Source organism: Squalius cephalus (genome assembly GCF_949319135.1).
Source record: "Squalius cephalus genome assembly, chromosome: 5".
NCBI classification, from domain to species: domain Eukaryota; kingdom Metazoa; phylum Chordata; class Actinopteri; order Cypriniformes; family Leuciscidae; genus Squalius; species Squalius cephalus.
Genome location: NC_137126.1, coordinates 41,955,226 through 41,973,629, shown reverse-complemented (window position 1 = coordinate 41,973,629; position 18,404 = coordinate 41,955,226). Strand labels below are relative to the sequence as shown.

At 36.8% G+C, this 18,404-nt stretch overlaps 1 protein-coding gene across 3 annotated transcripts; it reads left to right on the top strand.

Moving 5' to 3' along the window:
- Positions 1–348: 348 nt before the first annotated feature.
- suds3 (SDS3 homolog, SIN3A corepressor complex component) lies at positions 349–16,568 on the top strand. 3 transcript variants are annotated; one of them, XM_079871784.1, is made up of 12 exons: positions 349–571; positions 2,911–2,980; positions 3,452–3,507; positions 4,835–4,906; positions 5,030–5,049; positions 5,151–5,307; positions 7,206–7,301; positions 7,860–7,921; positions 10,217–10,262; positions 10,355–10,460; positions 14,325–14,409; positions 14,810–16,568. In XM_079871784.1, the coding sequence occupies exons 1-12, from the start codon at positions 460–462 to the stop codon at positions 14,906–14,908; spliced, it is 981 nt and encodes a 326-aa protein (XP_079727910.1). In that variant the 5' UTR covers positions 349–459; the 3' UTR covers positions 14,909–16,568. The 3 variants fall into 3 exon arrangements, with proteins under 3 accessions (XP_079727910.1, XP_079727911.1, XP_079727912.1); XM_079871785.1 differs by having other exon boundaries at positions 10,217–10,238; positions 14,810–16,556; XM_079871786.1 differs by having other exon boundaries at positions 381–571; positions 2,227–2,980; positions 14,810–16,556.
- Positions 16,569–18,404: the final 1,836 nt, after the last annotated feature.

The window sequence follows — 18,404 nt, the reverse complement described above, 5'->3', positions numbered from 1 at the left end:
TGACCAAGATAAATGACTAAGAGGCAGAAGTGGGACTGACAACTTCAGAAAATCTTCATGTTCCTTGGCTGATAATAAGAACAATACATTTGAAACGCGGAGAGACTATTCTCTCTCTCTCTCTCTCTCTCTCTCTCTCTCTCTCTCTCTCTCTCTCTCTCTCTCTCTCTCTCTCTCTCTCTCTCTCTCTCTCTCTCTCTCTCTCTCTCTCTCTCTCTCTCTCTCTCTCTCTCTCTCTCTCTCTTCATTTTCTTATTCCCCTTATGTCATACTTGCGCACAAGCGGTTCAAACTACATTTCCCAGCATGCATCACTCGACCATCTCCACCAATCAGATTCCTCGGCCTACCCTCCAATTGAAAAAAAAAAAGAGGCTCGAGACTGAAACGTTGTCTGTGCACTGTGATTGTTTACACATAGGTATTTCCTGCAATATTATCAATATATAAATATAATAAATGGCGTCGACTTTACTGTCACCCATGGTGGATTATTATAATGACGAGGAAGAGCTAGACAGTGTGGATGAAGATGAAGATCGCAGTTTCAGAGGCAGAGACTCGGAAGAAGGTGAATACGCACAGTAATTTCAGTTTATCTGTCTTTTTATCTCATTCACTTATGATTGATGCATTAAAAGGCATATTTCAGTTGCTAATGAGCGAACTGGCTATAAGATGATAGTAAAATAGGAGCTCAGTAATGAGTAAACATGCAAGGAAAGTGTGCATGTGTCGAGTTGTTTTCTGTTTATTTTAGAGCTCTTTTTTTGCAACTTTATCGGCATTTTTTAAATCTGTATAGTGATATTGTTATACGTTAATGTTGGCTGTATACGCCTTTAACTGTAATGGCTATGCATTTTCATATTTGTGTGTTGTATGTGCTAATCCAGCCTGTTGATAAACAGTTAGCAGAGTTAGCAGCACACGTCAGGAAACAAATAAGTTACATTATTAGCAGGGTGTTTTTAAACTCATACAGACTCGAAATCAGATGCACCAGAGGACTTACTTGCTTTTAAAGTATCATTTTGGGAAACAGTTGATTTATGGTGGCAGATATTTGGGTTGAAATGCTTGGAGTTGATCTCCGCTCACTTAGCTAATGCTGGTGTCATGAACACATAGAGATGAGACTGATGATGGGAATGAAATCAGACTTAAGAGATAAGATATTGTACTTGACATAATGTATTTTATTTCACTCTCCCTTTTATAATAAAAGCTTCCAATATTTCAAATATTGGAAGTGTGTGTGTGTTGCCTGGTAAACCCCACTATTATGGGTACAAAATGTCCCCACAAAGATGGCAATATACGAAATCCTTGTCCTTGTGGGGACATTTTTACTAATTATTACTACTAATTATTGTGCATATTGCTCTCATACAACTATATTTTAAACCAAAATCTTAATGTTAAGAAATGTTAATGTCATTTGTGACCCTGGATCACAAAACCAGTCACAAGTAGTAGCCTACACATACCTACATTGTATGGGTCAAAATGATCGATTTTTCTTTTATGCCAAAAATCATTAGGATATTAAGTAAAGATCTTGTTCCATGAAGATATTTTGTATTTTGTATAAATATATAAAACATTTCTTTTTGTGAGTGAATGCAGCACAACCGTGAACATAAATGGACAACTTTAAAGGTGATTTTCTCAATGTTTCGACTTTATTACACCCTCAGATTACAGATTTTCAAATGGTTGTATCGCGGCCAAATATTGTCCTATATAATAACAAACCATACATCAATGGAAAGCTTATTTATTCAGAATTCAGATGATATATAAATTTCAATTTAAAAAATTTTACCCATGTGTGGCTGGTTTTGTGGTCCAGGGTCACATTTGTCAAACTCTTCAAATCTTGTAGAAATCTTGGAGTTATTTGAATGAAAATGGTATTACCAGTCAAATGTTTGGAGTCAGTAAGATGGTTTTAATGAAGTCTCTTCTGCTCACCAAGGCAAGGGTGCATTTATTTGACAAAAATACAGTAACATTGTGAAATATTATTACAATAAAAAAAAAAGGTTTTATTTGAATATATTTTAAAATGCATTTATTCCTATGCAAAGCATCATTACTTCAGTCAGTGTCACATGATCCTTCAGAAATCATTATAATATGCTGTTTTGGTGCTCAATGTAACATTTCTTTTCTTGTTATTATCAATTCATATTTTTGTGTAAACCATACCATTTTTTTCAGGATTCTTTGCTGAAAAGAAAGTTGAAACGGACAACGTTTATTGGAAGTAGAAATATTTTTTCACTTTTCATCAATTTAATTTCTTTAAAAAAATCTTACCTCAAACTTTTGAATTCAAACTGTAGGACGTATTGTTAGCAATATTTAAGTCGTAGGTTTCATACCCAGAGAATACATGAACTGAATGCATTGTATGTTGCTTTTTGGATAAAATTGCTTTGGTCTGAAATGTGTGCTTTAACTTATTATGGTTTCCATGTTAACTTATTTATGTTTTTGAAATGGTCTTAATCAGATCTTTGTTTGTTATTAATCTTAGTATCATCTTGTGACAGTTCCCCATAGAGCAGTTAATACAAACACAATATATGTACATTAATTCCTCCATTAAAAAAAGGTCAGCAAACAACATATATGTAATGTGAATTATCTATAGGCACATGTATCTTTTTTCAGCCAAATTTTCCACTCTAAATAAGAACAACAGAGGAGAATATCTGGTTGTTACCATAAAAAAAACAAATTAAGCTACCCTGTCTGTCCGCTAGATGGTGCTACAAATGTGCAATCATAACGTGAATAAACTATAAACTAAATGGCCAAAAGTGTGATACCATACCTTATCTTATGCTATAGTGTATAATTCATTTATTGGTGTTATATTTATTATTATTATTATTATAGACACAGAAGATGCCAGTGAAACAGATATGGCCAAACATGATGAAGACGACTATGTTGAGATCAAAGAACAGTGAGTATTCCTTGTAATTGATATTGTATTCCTATCTATCTATCTATCTATCTATCTATCTATCTATCTATCTATCTATCTATCTATCTATCTATCTATCTGTCTGTCTGTCTGTCTGTCTGTCTGTCTGTCTGTCTGTCTGTCTGTCTGTCTGTCTGTCTGTCTGTCTATCTGTCTGTCTGTCTATCTGTCTGTCTGTCTGTCTGTCTGTCTGTCTATCTGTCTGTCTGTCTATCTATCTGTCTATCTATCTGTCTATCTGTCTGTCTATCTATCTGTCTATCTATCTGTCTGTCTGTCTGTCTATCTGTCTGTCTATCTATCTGTCTATCTATCTGTCTATCTATCCGTCTATCCATCTATCCGTCTATATATCTGTCAGTCTGTCTGTGACACATTTCTGCTATGTGCATATTATGTAATAAAACTGCATCATTTCTTTGAGATATTTTGTTTTTGTCTTGATTTCAGGATGTATCAAGACAGACTGGCATCCCTGAAACGACAGTTACAACAACTGCAAGAAGGTGACTGGAAATACTCCTGTTCACTATTGCATTTTTTTTTTTTTTTTTAAAGAGATGCTCAAGTAATTTTGCAGTCGAACACTTTTAAGGCACAATTTGTACGATTTTTGGATTAAAATATCCAAAAACCATTTGAACATTGTTATATATTTTGTTGACTTATGTACTTGCATTATCCTAAATCCTAAACCAATGTAAATAAATATGCAACAGTATAACTATTACTATTTTTAACTTTACTATATTAAGGCATTATTCTTTTTTCACATGTTCTTATTCAGTAAAACATGTCTGTTGACAATGGAGAGAATGATCTCTGCTTGCACAGACACTAAAGCTACGCTACGTTCTCACAGCAGGCAAAAGTGACTCAGATTAGATTTTTTTGTGGAGGGATGGTGAGCTGTTATACTCATATACTCAAGTATTACAATGACACCTCTGTACAAGCAAAACCTGAGGAAAAACTGTACAAGAAAAACGTTGCTCTCTTTCTCCTCATCCTCGTCTGCATTCTCCCAATCGCCTGTGCACGAATTTGTTGTCTTCCTCTGTACATAACCTTATAAATGAACGTGTGAATGCTGACTTCAGTAACCTCTGTGTTTACCTCCATATGACACCGTGTGCAGGACCGTACCCAGTTCACACTCACATCTTATTTTGGCCACGTTTAAAAGATAATGTGAACAGCCAAACAAAAAGATCAGATCTGAGCAATAAATCAGAATTGAGCATTAAAAGGATAGTTCACCCAAAAATGAAAATTGTGTCATCATTTACTCACCCTCATGTTGTTCCAGATCTGTATGTGTTTATTTGTTCTGTTCAACATAAAATAAGATATTTTAAAGAATGTTGGTAATCAGACAGTTGACGGTAGCCATTGACTTCCATAAGAGGAAAAAAAAATACTATGGAAGTCAATGGCTACCGTCAACTGTCTGATTACCAACATTCTTTAAAATATCTTCTTTGTGATCAACAGAAGAAAGAAACCCAAACAGGTTTGAAACATTTTTGGCTCAACTATACATTTAAGGCTTGCAGTGTAAACATAGTAAATGTATTGCAAAAAAAATTAACATATGTCCTGAAAAGTGCATGGTTTGATTGATAATGGTCTAACAAGGTGATGTAGCCTGGCTTGTTACCAAAAGGTTGTAGGTTCAAATGGAAGGGGTAATCTATCACCATTGTGCCCCTTGATCAAGACAGGCTATTCCAATGGGATTGTCCCTAATAAGTGTACTATACATCACTGATAAAAAATGTCTACTAAAAATGAGTACATTACAACAGTTTTATTACTCATTAATTTCCACAGGCACACTGCAGGAGTACCAGAAGAGAATGAAGAAGCTCGATCAGCAGTATAAAGAGAGACTTCGTAACGCTGGTAAAGATGATTTATAATAAAGCTTTTCAGCTCGATGTCAGTGTCAATATTTCAGAAGCCAACTTTACTTGATTATCTCTTGTTTTGTGCTCTCTCTTTCTGTCCCTCTCTTTATCTTTTCAGACCTATTTTTACAACTTGAGGTAAGATGCAATTCATTAATTTTATGTATCTGTGGATTTATTATAGCTGCAGAAAGCAACAGATATGACAGGTTAATTAATGCAAAATACATTTCTTGTAGACAGAGCAAGTGGAGAGGAACTACATCAAAGAGAAAAAAGCAGCGGTGAAAGAATTTGACGATAAGAAAGTGGAACTGAAGGAAAATCTAATTGCAGAGCTGGAGGAGAAGAAGAAGATGATCGAGAACGAGAAATTAACAATGGAGCTGACAGGAGGTGAGAAAGTGGGAAAGTGAGATCAGATAGATAAATGCAACCTGAGAGGGTTTTTGTTCAAGGCATTGTTAGTATTGCTGTTGTAGAGAGCAATATCCTGTTCCTATAGCTGAACGCGTAGCTACTTTGTGTATAAAGAAAAATAACTTGAAGCAATAGTTCACCCAAAAGTGAATTCCTGTCATCATTTACTCACTCCCCAGCTGAAAGACTTTTTTTTTATGCATAGCACAATAGGAGAAATGTTAAACTTTTTTCTAAGCTCTTTTCCATTCAGTGAACAAGGACTTTCAAGCTTCAGAAAAGTACATAAACGCACTATAAAAAGTGATGAAACTCTCTTTGATGAGTTCATGAGAGAAGTAGCAATTTCCAAATCGGGAAGGAATCATTCTTTTGAGTCAAAGAATCAGTAATTCTTAATTGACACAAGTGAACCGAAGGATTCATAAATCAGACTGAACTGGTTTACAAGTTTAACACTCGGACTCAATGATCTAGTCACTCTCTGGGGAGGATGATTATCAGTGGCTATGTATCCAAAGTTGTGAATTTAACTTGTGCACGAAATTGGAATATCTCATAAAATATTTCCGAATAAAGCACCGTTTCCATCCCATGTGTTCAAGATAACAAAATTGTCACTTTGTAGGAAATTGGGACAAATATCTGTAATAAAGATCAAAGGTGCTGCAATCGGGAAAGCCACTGTGGCTCTTTTTTCACACATCATAAATGACGGAATAACGAAACGCAATAAACATTGTCATGTTATCTTGTGTTTGGAGGCGGATGCCTGGTGTTTGGGAACTCAATCGTGTGAGACAGTTCTGGGAGGTCATTATTTCCAACCATTTTGATGACAGACTTTGGCTCAGGCATTTCAGAATGACCAAACCAACATTTGAAATGCTGTGCAATGAAATTGGTCCTCTGGTCCATCCAAAGTTATGTGAGTTTTTGCGCAAAGAGGGATTTATTAGGGCCCAAGCCTTAAGGTGTGTGTGTGTGTGTGTGTATTTTACACTCTTGCTGATTTAGAGATTAACCCAATCATTGCTGCCTGCATTACAGGATAAGAGATTTCTTAGGCCTTATCTTTTAAAATCACAATGACTATATAGTTTTATATAATTAGTTTATTTATTAGGTTAATAAAAATATTAAATGACCCTAACAAATACTTCTGGAAGTACACCATTTGTAGATGCAAATGATACATTTATAATCACTTGAAACTGACCTATGACATCCTGTCACATACAGTTTATTTAAATTGAAAGGATCTCATGGATGTGGCTGTTGTGGTTCACGGCCATAGTGGCACCAGCTGACTGTAGTAAATGTAGCGTATTCAATTGACTTTGACTGTCTTTTTTCATTTACCGGCTTTGCGTATTGCCCATCTTGCACCGTTTCCCTGAAGTTACCGGGGTAGTGCCGGGGCTTGGGCCCGTCATCGCTGCTTGCAGCTATATTTAAGTAAATGTGTTTCCATCGTAGTTTATGTGCATGTCTTCTTATCAGATAAAAAAAATTATCAGCATTAATTGAATGCATTTTTAGAGTTTGTGTATTTTGCCATTTGCATCCATAAAAACAGATGGATGGAGGAAACATAGCTAGTGAAAAACAACTTAAATTTTGGCCGTTCATCACACAGATTTATCTTGTAATGTCAGAAGTCATATAGACCACTTTTATTATACTTTTATGGTGTTTTCTTATTATCTTTCTCAAGGTTTCTTATCTTTCTCATTGCAATTGCATGAAAAAAAACCCGACCAGTACAGCCTTCAGAATTTCTACATTTTGTGTTTCATTGAGTTTATTTTTGTGTGAGATATTCATTTAAACCCCTAAACCTAGTACGTTGTCCATGTATTTATTTATTTTAGATTCCATGGAGGTAAAAACCCACATAACCCGGAAGCTCCGGAGACGACCCAATGACCCTGTGCCCATTCCAGACAAGCGGAGAAAGCCTGCACCTGATATCCTTCACATAGCTGTAGAGACCCCATGCACTGGAAACACTTCAGACCACAACACATCAGTTATGCATCTTCTATGCATCTGCAGGGGTGCTGGAATTAGGGGTGCTGTTTTCACTGGATTGTAAATGCAACACAAATTTTTGCTCATTTACATTTATTCATTTTTAGCATTTAGTCATTTTAAGTTGGCTATTTAAAAAAGTGTTGTTTATATGTTGAATTATGTTTTTTAAAACATTCGTGCAGAGTGTGACGTCATATTGTGACCGTTTCAGTGTGTGTTGAAAGAATTTGTCTGCTCTACTCCTGAGTGCAAGCCTAACTTCGGTGTTATGTAAGGTAGGCAGGTTTTATTTTCTGTCGCTGTGCAGGCTCTTTTATTGTATATGAAAGTGTCAACAGCTCAAAAAACCCTTTTATTTAAAGGTTTCATTTATGTCCCATAGACCGGTCCATTATATTTGCAAGCAGTATCAATAATGTCAAAAATGTGATGTGCAGTCAAATGTCTCAATGTGTATGTTGTAATGATCAGGTTTTCTTAACTCTCCTCACCTCAGTTAAATTATTTACTTACTGATGAACAGATCATGGAAGATCTAAGAACATTGAACAAGGTAAGGTTACGAATTGGAATTAGCTCCATTTTTATGCGGCAAATGAAGCCCTGTTACAATCGAAGTACAAATTTCACTGCTTCTCAGATACAGTATCAACTTTTTGACCTAATTTTCAATATATCTAATTTTATATCATTATCATTTATAAAAATGTAATACACTTGCATATTCTTTGGCAGGCTATGAGATGAGAAAATGTAGTGTGATTTAAAAAATTCAGTCCATTTCATCAAATTGTAATGAAAGTCTTCATGATTTGCGTCTCGGCTTTGAAGAAAGGTTTTTTTTTTTTTTTTTTTTTACTCTCTTTTTGGGTAATAAAAAGCAGGATCCCCTGAAAATTGTATTACATTTTATTACTCAAAGAGATACATGAGACACATTACTTGCGGATGACAAAAATTGGCTGTATTTTAAAGGTGCCCTAGAATGTGTTGAAATAATATTTTAATTTTGTCTCTGATATCTACATAGAGGGTATGTGGCTTATTTAAGGGCATTTAAAATGTCCAGATATGGTTTTACAGGTCCATTTTCAACCCTAGAAATTGGCCCTAGAATGAAATGGTCTGTCTTTACCTTATTTGGAAGGGTCATGAATAGTAATGAGGAGTTCTGCTCTGATTGGCTGTTTCACTGCGGGCTCATTACAGTAGCTCAGAGTGACTGCAAACAGGTCCCTGATGTCCAGCGTGACAATGGAGAGATTAGGCGTTCAACCTTACATCAGAGTCCTGCACGGGTCCGATTTTGTAAAACCCGCCCGTACCCGCAGCGCATCCGACCCGTTTTCCGACAGCAGCACTAATTAAAATCATAGACTGTAAAAAAAATGGACAAACTTATGACTGTGACGTCACCCATAGACTTTCTGAAGAACGGTTTTGAGGCCGTTTATGGGGGGTATGGGTGGTGCCATCTTGTGTTCAGAAAGGATACAGAGGTGGTATGATGTGTTGTGTCAGATCATGGCCGAGACTCAAATTTCAGGATTTCCACTCGGCGCAGCCTATGCTCGTTATCAGCTGTCAATCAAGCTGTCAATCAAAGTTAACCACGCCATTATTTGTCATACATTTTATATCTAAATACGATCTAAACTAACGAGTTAGAAAAAAATTCACCCCCCTCACAGTTGTCAGGCACTCTGAACCTATCGAAAAATACAATAAAAGTCCATGGGACCAACCTGTAAAAACATGAATTTATGCTGTGAAAACGGACATTTTAACATGGGGGTCTATGGACATTTGCTCCCTTTTGGGACCTGCCCTTAGCGGATTTTCGATGTATTGCAGTTTTTCGCACTTCCGGGTAGGCTTCATTTTTCAGATTAGAATGTTGCCGCTTGATTAAAATCCGCACCTGACCCGACCCCCACCCGAAATAAAATAAGTTTAGCCAATCACATTATAGACACAATTACAAAAATGTTTATTTCCAGGTCATACAGAAGTTATTACACGACAATGAACACAAGGACAACTTCAGCCGAAGCTGTAAAAAGGCCGGTACATGAAAAACATGGCTAACGTTACCACAAAACTGAGTAGCCTTATCACATTTTACCAGTCGAACAGACGCGGCTACAACACTATATCTGTCACGCAATTTCGTCTAGCCTACATCTGACAATTTTGGGTTCAAACATGCCCTGCACACCACACATACTTAACAGTGTTAAATTTTAAGAATACTGTTCGATAGAAATGCTTGGTTTGTCTGCGTGCTTCCTCGGCGATGAAGTTCCACATTTGCGGCTATCCAAGCCAAGTTATGATGAATTTTTAAAAGTGAAAGTAGCCTAGGTAACGTTATAGATTCCTGGGAGGGCGCAGTTCCGCCTGGCATTGAACATGGGCTGGCATATGCAAATTTTTGGAGGCGTACATATTAATGATCCCGACTGTTGCGTCACAGTCGGTGTTATGTGGAGATTCGCCTATTTTTCAGGGGTGTTTTTCAAAAACGAGATTTAAATAAGAAGGAGAAAACAATGGTGTTTGAGACTCACTGTATGTCATGTCCATGTACTGAACTCTTGTTATTTAACTATGCCAAGATAAATTCAATTTCAAATTCTAGGGCACATTTAAGGGGGAAAAGGCTGCAGACCACTGAAAATAGGGTTTTGATACTGACATACTATTGGATTCATTTTTTTTGGGCAACTGCTGATTACTGTTAGCTGACCAAGATATCAGGTTGTTTGTCTGTGTCTGTCGTGTTTTACACCTGAGATTGCTGAAGAAAATTAAAACAATCTTCCTTTTTGCTTCATTTCCTTTATAGCTTAAATCTCCGAAAAGACCAGGTATGGAGGTTTTGTCTTTTAGAGGTGATTCCCCATATAATTTCCCATCAAATCTTTTTTAAACCACAAAATCTTTAAAAATGAGTTGGAAATTAATTAAAAGCGATGTTTTTCAGCATCCCCGTCCTCTCCAGAGCACCTCCCGACCACTCCTGTGGACACCCCGTCCCAGCGTTATGAGGCACGGATAGAGGAGGGGAAACTCTACTATGACAAGAGATGGTAAGATTCTTTGTGTTCTGTTGGGATTTTCGCACTCCGGTACACATTAAAGCCAGGCTAGGTGATTTGTTTCAGAAACATTTTTTGTTATGCTGGTTGAAAGTTTCTTTACATCTTGAAAGCAATCACTAAGTTAAGTGGTATACATGTGTATATATATATATATATACCATCTGTGGAAGGTATACAATGTTCGTCCAATCATTGCATTCGGCCCGATGTCCTACCTGCCTGTTAACGTATGTATTTCGATACGTTCGCACAGATATCACATGTCATCAGCGCATTTCATGCTATGCGGAGTTAGACAGACATCAGTCACTGAGCACCACAACCGAAAAAGCCGCTTCACAATTCCTCCTGAACCCAATCAACGAGCTTATGCCGTGTTAACTACTGTAACTATGGTGTAACTACTGTAATTTGGAAGAGATGGAAACCTGTGACGTTATACTCGGTCGGGTTCGTGACTCGAATTTATAGGTTTTACTAGCAACACTATCAACGCTGAAATGAATTGCAGCTGTCAGGTGATAAAGGTAAGTGCTCTTTTTCATTGTTTATGTTCATTATTATTATGTTATGTGCTTTTGAGCCTCTTGTGATGCTTTTGTTTGCTCCCTGCTGTTTTGAAGAAGGTGTGGCTTTGCAGACACCCTGAAGGGAGGGTGGGATCACTATTGTTAGCCTCTCTGAAAATCTCCTACCCTGCCTTTAAACTCTGGATGAACTTGATTTTGGGTTATTGTGTTTTACATACTTCATTAGTTATTCATGTTACATATTCAGGTTTTAAGATTTCTTTAAGGTTTTTGAACTCTGATTTAACATGCTTATTTGCATTTTAATGATCAGTGACTCGATGTTGGTTTAAAGAGACGATAACCCTAGGTAAAGCACATTGTGAAAAGCCCTTATGAAGACTGACTGATTTACATTGTGGAAATTAATGGTGTATTTACAGCTTCTAGCAGTTAATTGCACGCTTACCAATCAAACCTTGACCCCCTGGATCCTGCAGGGCCTTGAAGCCTAAAAAAAAACATTTTTTACTTATACTGACCACAAGATGGCACAATCACTCTTTTGCTTTTCAATTATATCATATAGTTTATATAAAGGACAGCGTCACATCAGAGAGCTGGAACTGACCTGAGACAAGACAGATCTATCTATCTATCTATCTATCTATCTATCTATCTATCTATCTATCTGTCTGTCTTTCTGTCTGTCTGTCGGTCGTTCTATCTGTCGGTCGTTCTATCTATCTGTCTACTGTTCTGTCAATCATTCTATCATCATATTGTTCTGTTGTTCTATCTCGTTCTGTCTATCATTCTATTGTTATGTCTATCATATTTAGTCTTTAAATTGTATAGGCTTATTTGTATACATAATTTCTATCATAAGTTACTTTTTTACAATTTTATATTGTGATTCCAGCTTTAAAGTAGCATGACGTAGGTAAATTACATGGGAGGAAGGATATTTAATTTTTTTATTTTTTTTATTCTTGTAGCATTCTGATTTTTATCTGATGTGGGCTGTAAGAAGGTGCTATCTTTAATATCTCAGTTATTACTATTAGCTGTTGTTTCATTCGATATATGTACATAAGAATGTGAACGTGATGTATTTGCAAGGGGTAGTTTGCTTGAACAAGGCAAAATCTGTGCCAGGATTCAGGTCACACATTCCTAACGTGGTATTTACCGTTGTCCGTGTCCTGATATTTAATAATGTAAACATCATGGGCATCAAGATCCACAATTTCTGACATGCAATACTCTGTACACACTACATAAATCTATATTTTGTCGTTTTGAATAAGTGATCATAATACACTGGAAGCTTGCGGTTTAGGATGAGGACTGGAGATTACTTTGTCTTATGCGTTTGTGACATTAAATGTCATGAATGCCTCTAGATTTTTATGAGCGTGTCAGCATGCATTTATCCAGTCGTGCCCTTTAGACAGTGGGCTGCCGTAGCTTTCAGCATTGCAATCCAACCGGAATATTTCTGTGCAGATGAGGATAGAGTGAGCGGAGGAGGAAATGTGGTTCGGTGTGATACCGCAGGCAATAAATAATGTTACGTGTATATTAAATGCAGTTTTATTCTGCTATTTTGATAATGAGTGGAGAGGTTGAGTTATGCCTCTCTATGAACTTTACCAGAGGATGCTTATGTGAGAAGGTTGAAGCCACAGGCTACTTTCACTCTCTATGTATACTGCGTTTTAAGAAAAGACTCTTTAATTAGTGTTGTTTATGCCACAGCAAACTTGTAAAAGTGAGTTTGCAGTCTGTATTGAATGTAATGGAACAAAAAGACAAAAATAAAGGCAAGAACTTTTATTGAGTTGTCCTCTTTGACGGGCTGCACGCCAAAAAACGATTCACGAACATTGACTCTTAAGAACCGATTCTTTCCTCATTGCTTAATCTGGCATATTTTACCTGAATTGTGAATCTGAGTTTGCGGTCTGTATTGAGTGTAATTCGATAAAAAAGCAGAGTAAATAACGGCAAAAAAAACTCTTTCTATTGAGTTGTCATCACGGACTACAAAACAGAAGCAAACATTCGACATGACCAGTCTGATCCGATTCGATCCGATCAGTCCCTGATCTGATCCTATAAGCCGGTTCTTTTTAGTGAATAAAAAAAAACAAAATACGTTGAGCCCAGTGTAGCATGGTTCCCGAAATGAAAGACTCATATGAGCCAGTTCTTTTTTTAGTGAATAGTTCAGAAAGTTGCTAGTTTAAATCAGTCTGAAACACTGCCCTGTATAATTTATAGAATTAGCAGAGAAAGAGTTTCATTCACAAGTAAGAAAAATGGACAGTATAGCTAAAATACTGTATACCAAAATTAATTGAACCATAACTACATTGGAACAGTAAGTGCTCCCAATTAAAAGTGCAGTATGTAATATTGACAGCTAGCGGTTGAAATGGGTGCCAAATTTGTGCCCCCCTCCTCCTCAGACTCGACGCTCACGCGGATTGCCAGACTGAGGGCACGCAACAGGAACAAGCGCAATTGGCAATAGAAAGTGATGAGCCTTACACTGTAAGTCGTCATGGAGCTTTTTAGATGATGCTGAGGCTTTTTACGTCGGGTAGAATCTGAGATCTCTGACCCAGTTCGTTTGTTTGCTTCCATGGCTGCAAAATGACGTGTTTTCCGCTCGCTGTCAGCCTGGGGTGTCGAAATACTATTGAGTAAATTGGCAGTGGGCGGGATCACACAGACCAAAACAAAAACAGACATTCCGACCCAGAACACACATTTCAAAGGAGAATATCTGACTGTAGCAACACCTATTTGACCTTAGCATGTTTCCTAAATATCTGCAAACATTATGGTATTTCTATACAAAATATTACATATAGCACCAAGCTTTTTTGTCATTTTTAAACATATGTGGACATCCATTCTGGAACTTTATTTAGTCTGTATTGATAGGTGAAGATGATAAAATGTACCAAAAATAACCATTAAAATGTGACTTATGTATAAAATGTCTACAGAAATTCCAAAAACAAGTACACCTCTACAATTAGAGGCTGGTAATGCTTCCTTTGGCAGAAATAATTTTATAGTAGACGTTTGTTATAATTGCATATCAGTCTCTTACATCAATAAAGGTAATTCTCCATGCAGAATTTCATGAAGATGAGAAAATGATGACAGAATTTTAATAACTGTGAAATCCTTTAAGCCAAAATATTGCTTTTTCAGTGAAGATACGTGAGGAGATAAGCTCACATACAGTACCTGACTGAGAGGGATTTTTCTGTAATGATCTTTCAGTCTAAAGAATCTTAAGTGACTAATACTGTTTTTGTTTCAGGTACCATAAAAGTCAAGCAATCTATCTGGAGTCCAAGGAGAACACCAAGATCAGCTGTGTCATCAGCTCTGTGGGGACCAATGAGGTTAGTGTCTGATTCTCTCCTCTGATTGGTGCTAAACAAATGACTGTGCTCTTCAAACTAATGCCCTGCTCTGAGGGGAAATAAACAGCAGGTTATTGAGATCAGCCCAAGTGCATCAGCTTTGGAGACCCAGAAGAGGCAAATTCTCATTTAGTCGCTCTCATTTATTGTAATCTGCATCCATATCAAATTGTACAAGGATGTATTTTCAATGGCTTTTGTCTCATTTGCATCCTTTTAATGCCAGCATCAATAGCACACTGCATAGATCTGGACTCTTACTTGCTGAGCCAGTGGCTTTGGAGTACAAATCACTGTTTAGGATTCATTTGGATTCTGGAAGAAGGTGGTACAGGATAAACACTGAAGTGCTTTGTCTTGGATTTCGATTCTCTTGCAGATCTGGGTGAGAAAGACAAGTGACAGCACGAAGATGAGGATTTATTTAGGGCAGCTTCAGCGAGGGGCCTTCATCATTAGACGCCGATCAGCAGCATAGACGTCACTCTTCCTCATCTCTTATTTTACAAACATTTTAATGCTCTTCTCGTTTTACCAAGTCGTCTACTACATGTTGAAGCATGATTTTTCTTCCTGTCTTATCTTATTTTTCTATCACTCTCACACGTACTGAGTATATCATGAAATGTCTCACGTTTGTCCTTCTTTTTGCTTTTTCTTTCTATATGAATTTTGCATTGTACATGTAACGCAGTCACCATTTCTGAGGTAACGCTTTACTGTAGGCGACAATACACTTTGCCGTTCTATTGTATTACCAGTAAGGCATTTATTTTGTTGTTTTGTTTGATATGTCATGCCATAATCTATTCTCTTAATGCATTTGAAAGTGTACAAGATTTCAAATTACTTTTGCAAGTTTTAATTTTGTATTTAGTCCAACATTAAATAAATTTGGCTCATACAGTGCAAAACAACATTTGTTTCTGCATAATTGCTTTAGTTTTTTCCTCCCGTTAACAATACTGCTAGTTGACCTTGTTTTTAATGGCCCTTCTTCTTACACGTACTATAAAATGAGAAGCACTAATTTACATTTGTATTTATGTTCCTGGCTGAAGCTTTTTTTTATAACAAACAACTAGCAAGTAAATGCTTATGTGTTTATGACAATTATTTCAGAAGTTTGCTAAGATGCTTACAAGTACATGGGATCCTGTTATGCCCTTTTTCAAAGTCTTGATTTAGTTTTTGGGGTCTACTAGAATAGGCTTTCATGCTTGAATGTTAAAAAAAAACTATATAACTATTTTACATTATTATAGCACCTCTCTTCCCAGTCTTTCGGGAAAAGATTTGTTTAGTTGGTCACCGTGATTTTTGCCAAGTAAGACATGTTCTTGGATCAACACATTTTGTTGATCCTGGAACAACATTTCTGCCTGAAAATGTAGTCCTAATCTTATCCTCACCCCTAAAACTACCCAAAACTTGTCCCTAAAACCAGAGAGAAACAATAGGTGAATAACACTGATGTAGAATCACCTAAGCCTGGTTCTAAGCCTAAATCTAACTGTAAACTTGTCTCTCAAATCTGATTGGTTGTTTGGAATATTGATCCAGGAACATGTTGTATTTGTTTAGTTCCTAGGTTAAAAACCTTTTTGTGAAATCACTGTCTCTGGATCCACTTGAGACACTTTATTTTGAATGTCCTGTCATTTTCCTGTCACAATGATGTCCTCTATAAATGACAGGCCGATCCTTTCTTCTGCACAGTTCAAAATTGAATTCCTCCCCAAACACACAGTTGTTGTTGTTTTTGCATTGATTCTGAAAGATAACAGATTTAGCAGAATGATTGTATTTCAGAGTTGTATAAACCATCTTGCATTACCTCTTTCCTGACAGAGACTCTCTCACATGACATCTTAAAATGTAAGGGTTGTAAGTAAAGAATTTGTTGCTCATGGTTAAATTGTACATGATTAACAGCATTCAAGTAAATCATTTTCACTTTTGTGGTCTAATAACATGAATCAGTGGTAACATTATGTAGAAGGTAGTGCATTTGCAAACCTACAGAACCTTTATCAAGGGTTGAAGGAAGTTATAAGAGAATTCATACGCAGCACTTATGTTGTGTATAACATGACTATTTAAAATAAATGACATTTAAATTTGAGAATATCAAGGCCATAAACTCCATCTCCACTTTCCTGCAATGCTGCAAACCTGCATGTTTAAAATTGTGTTCTTTGAATTCAGAGGTCAAGCTGTGACATGTCGATTTTCTATTGGGCACACATCGTCATGTGATACGAATTTGTGATAAGTGATACGTTTGGTTAGATTGGACCAAACGAAATTGGCATGAACTTGCGTTTCTGGTTTCCAGCATGTTGTCCATAGAGCATCATCCATCATCCTGGTTTTTCCATAGACTTTGGGATTATTGCAGAAAATAAGCTCCGTGACCAACAAAAGTTTGATTCTTATGTGTTTTGTTCATCATAATGAACACAAGTTTTGAAATGTTCTGAATATTATCGGCAGAAGTAAAAGGCTTAAGGCCGGCTATAAACGAACTACACCACGATCACATGACTTCAACACCACCTCTAAGCTTCCAACTCTTTCAGTCTTTATACAAAAATCCCTGAAAGTTTGAGTTAGAATAGTTTGCAAGTGCACGACTATAAACACAACAGGGCTGTGAAAGCAGACTAGTGAGTAGATGAGTTCAGTGTGATGATGTTCAATGTCCCTGACAACCTCTATAGCCTACTCCCATTTAGCCACTTGTTAGCAATCGCCTTTTACAAGACAAGAAAAGCTTTTAAAAAATCATTCACAAGGGGCTATTACTGATGTATTTTATGTTGTACAATAAAACATGAAAATATCGTCAGCTTGTGTTCACCGAAGACCTTATTTCAGGCATTTCAAAAAACCCATTGGTCTCAATATGATGGAACTAGATGTCATCCCATCAACACTCTATAGAACACAAAATGCAGTGTGACTGCTCCTTAAACCGCAAATGTTATTCACGAAAGTCAGCTTGCTCTTTTGAAACACTCTTTTCACACCTTTTTCACTAAACTGTGACACTGGCAGACAAATGTAGCAAATTTCACAGCAAATCTTGCACCATATAGGCTCATTGGAAAAACATACCTCTACCAACAAGTAGAGTTTGTTTTGCTTCAAAAAAGCTTCAAAAAAGTTTGTTTTGCTTCAAACAAACAAACACATATAATACATAAAAGTCACTGCACTTTCCATCTGAAATGAACATCACTCGTTCCTTGCGCAATACTATGCTATGACCTCAAAACTGATGTCACTGTCACAAGCACTATTGATTGATTCCCACTTTTTACTGTCACATGTTAAAACTGTGAATCGAAACTCTTTTTTTGAAGACTCGTTTCTCATTATTGAATGGCTTCTGTGAAAAAGGGAGTTCTAAATGAATCCACGAAAACACGTTTTGTCTTTTTTTGTGCATTTAAATAGACGGTTCCTCCAGGGCCAATCAGCATTAAATAAATCACCATTCTAATCGATGATTCCTAATTACTGGAATCAATATCAGTAAGGGTCAGCAAGGGTTGCATTAGATGAAAATACATAGTAGTGACCAAATGAACGTTCACAATAAATACTTGCTATTTATTTCCCTAGAAATAGTCTTTAACCTATTATTATTTGTTCTGGGAAAAGGGATTCCATTAAGGCTTTTCAGCTCTGAACAGTTAATGTGCCTTATTAGTGCAAGCGCTGTCAGTCTATAAATGGTAATACCTGCAGCTCTCACTGCGGTGGGCTTTACTCAAGAGTTCCCTGGACACCAGCTCTGCTTCAGCTTCTTGGTTTCAATCCTCTCTGAATCAGTTTTCACGCAGTCCTGTGAACCAGATGCCCAGCAATTCCCTGTTCCGCTGTGAATGTGCTGCCTCCCATGGGACGTCTGGCTGGCTGAAGTTTGGCCCCTGGGCCGCTCTGACTTGTTAAAGGGAATATGGATT

Excerpts from the sequence above, each read along its gene's own strand:
- suds3 (XM_079871784.1), top strand. The coding sequence starts at position 460 with ATGGCGTCGACTTTACTGTCACCCATGGTGGATTATTATAATGACGAG. Across the intron at positions 2,981-3,451 it reads TATGTTGAGATCAAAGAACA|GATGTATCAAGACAGACTGG; the intron begins GTGAGTATTCCT and ends TCTTGATTTCAG. Across the intron at positions 10,461-14,324 it reads CTCTACTATGACAAGAGATG|GTACCATAAAAGTCAAGCAA; the intron begins GTAAGATTCTTT and ends TTTTTGTTTCAG.